Source organism: Sinocyclocheilus rhinocerous, unplaced genomic scaffold (assembly GCF_001515625.1).
Source record: "Sinocyclocheilus rhinocerous isolate Xijiao unplaced genomic scaffold, SAMN03320098_v1.1 scaffold112, whole genome shotgun sequence".
Classification (NCBI taxonomy): Eukaryota; Metazoa; Chordata; class Actinopteri; order Cypriniformes; family Cyprinidae; genus Sinocyclocheilus; species Sinocyclocheilus rhinocerous.
The window spans coordinates 820,096-822,905 of NW_015644008.1; the positions used below are offsets into that span (position 1 = coordinate 820,096).

General features: G+C 29.7%; 1 protein-coding gene across 3 annotated transcripts in view; it reads left to right on the forward strand.

Annotated features, from left to right (window-relative positions):
• LOC107757825 (calcium/calmodulin-dependent 3',5'-cyclic nucleotide phosphodiesterase 1C-like) overlaps positions 1-2,810 on the forward strand; it is a 53,121-nt gene that overhangs the window by 36,284 nt on the left and 14,027 nt on the right. For all 3 annotated transcript variants that reach the window (XM_016575413.1, XM_016575412.1, XM_016575414.1), the window contains exons 5-7: positions 219-285; positions 1,718-1,834; positions 1,900-2,040. In XM_016575413.1, coding sequence (XP_016430899.1) covers positions 219-285; positions 1,718-1,834; positions 1,900-2,040 — 325 coding nt within the window. The remainder of the gene's footprint in view (positions 1-218; positions 286-1,717; positions 1,835-1,899; positions 2,041-2,810) is intronic.

Here is a 2,810-nt window from a genome sequence, read left to right on the forward strand (position 1 = left end):
TCATCCGTTAGCAACATTTCATTAAATTCTAATGCATTTCAGGCAACACTGCACAAATACATTGCTTTGACAAAGCATTTCCTTAAAGAAAGTACAGGTTGTCCTCTGCATTTGATGTTCTGGGGTTTGTAGGTGAAGATTAGGGCATTGTGTTTGGAGAGTCTGTGGTCTGTGCTGCCGCTTTTACTTGTTGAGATGTTTTTATCTCTTTCTAACAGAATGTACCGGCGAACCTCTAACATGGTGGGACTGAGTTACCCTCCGTCTGTCATAGCAGTGCTTAAGGTAAAACACACACACTCTTCCATTCAAAGAAACAGACATTGTTTTATCTCTTAACTTCTTTCTCATTGTTTTGCTCTTCAAGTATCACACACACAAAAAAAATTAAAATTAAAACAAAGGGGTGTTTCTTCAACTCTGGCTACTTTTGGTCATGTGCACTTCAGAAAAAAAAAACTTTTAAAATATACTTTTTCACTTGAGTCACATACTTTTTCATGTACTTTTTATTTGTTCACTAACAGTGCCCAACAGTAGATATACATGCATCACGGAGGATTTCGGTCATTTTTGTCATTTTCCCCTGAAAGTCAAGAACATTTCCACCATATCTCAGATGATGTATTGTGTATAATAGCATTCTGTGGTGGAATTAAATTGAAAATGAAAAATGGCTAAGTCCTTTCTCTTGCTAAAGGTATATTCATAGCTAGCAATTTCTGTATCCTAAATACAAAAAAATATGTTTTCACATTTCTTGTCTATTATGACAAAATTACAGCTTGATTGGAAATGACACACAAAAATCAATTTATGTGTGTATTTATGTATGTATGTATTTATTTATTTATTCATTAATTCATACATTTTTGTCATATAATAATTGTATTATTAATTCTTTTTAATTCTTTTTTTTATTTTTTTATTAATTATTTGATATATATATATATTAATAAAAACAATAAATTTTTTATTAATTTATTAATTAATTTTTATTAAAATTAAGTAAAAATTAATTAAAATGATTAAATGTAAGTTAAATTATTAAAATGAATAAAAAAATAGTAAAACAAAACTATACTGATAAAAATATTAATACAATTATTTAATTTTATTATTTATTTATTTTGTAATTATTGTATATTATGTATTGATTTCATTTTGTATTCTAATAATTTTATATAATTTTATTATAATAATATGATCAACTTTGAAAAACTAACGGGGAAAAAAAATGTTCATTAATTATACCATTTTTGACACCACACCTCACACGTCTCATTTCATGTCAAGCTCTTCACGCACACTTTTTCTTCCAGATAAAACAAGTACACCACACTTTCATAAAACTTTATTAGAGGCAAAATTGTGTTTTCATCGTGGAAATGACCCGCACCTCTGAGAGACTATCATAATTTGTTTAATAGTGATTAATCTTTTTCACAATAAATGTTTTATGATGGATTTTCATAGTTTAAGATCGAAAATCGGGCTTGAGACAAGGGTAAAACAATACAAAATATACATAAAAGCACTTGAAAATATAAATGAAGGAATAATTCAACGTTTCCAAGGCAGTTTTAATGTAACAAAAAAGAAAAGGTTAAAATGTAGGGACATGAAAGTGCCCAAAATATTATTTACTCTTAAAGGAACAGTTCACTCAACATCTGTGTGCTGTATCTGAGTTTGTTTCTGTGTTTCTTCTTCTCAGAATGTGGATAAGTGGTCTTTTGATGTATTTGCTCTGAACGAGTCGAGCGGTGACCACGCACTCAAATTCATCTTTTACGAGCTCCTCACCCGATACGACCTCATCAGCCGCTTCAAGGTGAAAACAGCTCTTGTCGAAGTGAGTCTTTTTCAGAGTTATTATTAACACTGTGTCTCTGACAGATCACCGTCTCAGCACTCGTCTCATTTGTGGAGGCTCTTGAAGTGGGTTACAGCAAACATAAAAACCCCTACCACAACCTGATACACGCAGCCGACGTCACACAGACCGTGCACTACCTGCTCCTCAAGACGGGGATGGTGGTAAGCTGAAACCCACACAAACACACAAAGATCACATCAGAGGTCCATGACTGCAGTCAATTAGGTCAAGAGGTCAGTAGGTCAGGACTGATCTAATATAATAATCATACTCCCTTCTAAGGTCTTTTGCGAAAATTGAGGAAGACATTCCCATTACACAATGCAAAAGCTCAGTGTAATAATCCCTCCCAGATGACAGGTGAAATTAGAGAGGTGTTGATTATAATCATTTATTATATAATAAAGAAAATGAAATAAAATATAATGATACAATTTAAGAAAGTATAATTTCTTAAATACCAAATAATGTAAATTAGAAATCTTAAATTGATTTAAAAATGGACTTTTACCTAATATTTGTGTGTAGTCTTTTATTATTAGGGAGTTATGGGATTAATTTAGCAACACGCTTATGTCTGATATGTTTCATAATTTTACATATATATATATATATATATATATGCATGTGTCTGTGATGTTGTATATATATATATATATATATATATGATGTCTGATAATTTTTTATTATATAATAAAGAAAATGAAATAAAATATAATGATACAATTTAAGAAAGTATAATTTCTTAAATACCAAATAATGTAAATTAGAAATCTTAAATTGATTAAAAAATGGACTTTTACCTAATATTTGTGTGTAGTCTTTTATTATTAGGGAGTTATGGGATTAATTTAGCAACACGCTTATGTCTGATATGTTTCATAATTTTACATATATATATATATATATATATATGCATGTGTCTGATGTT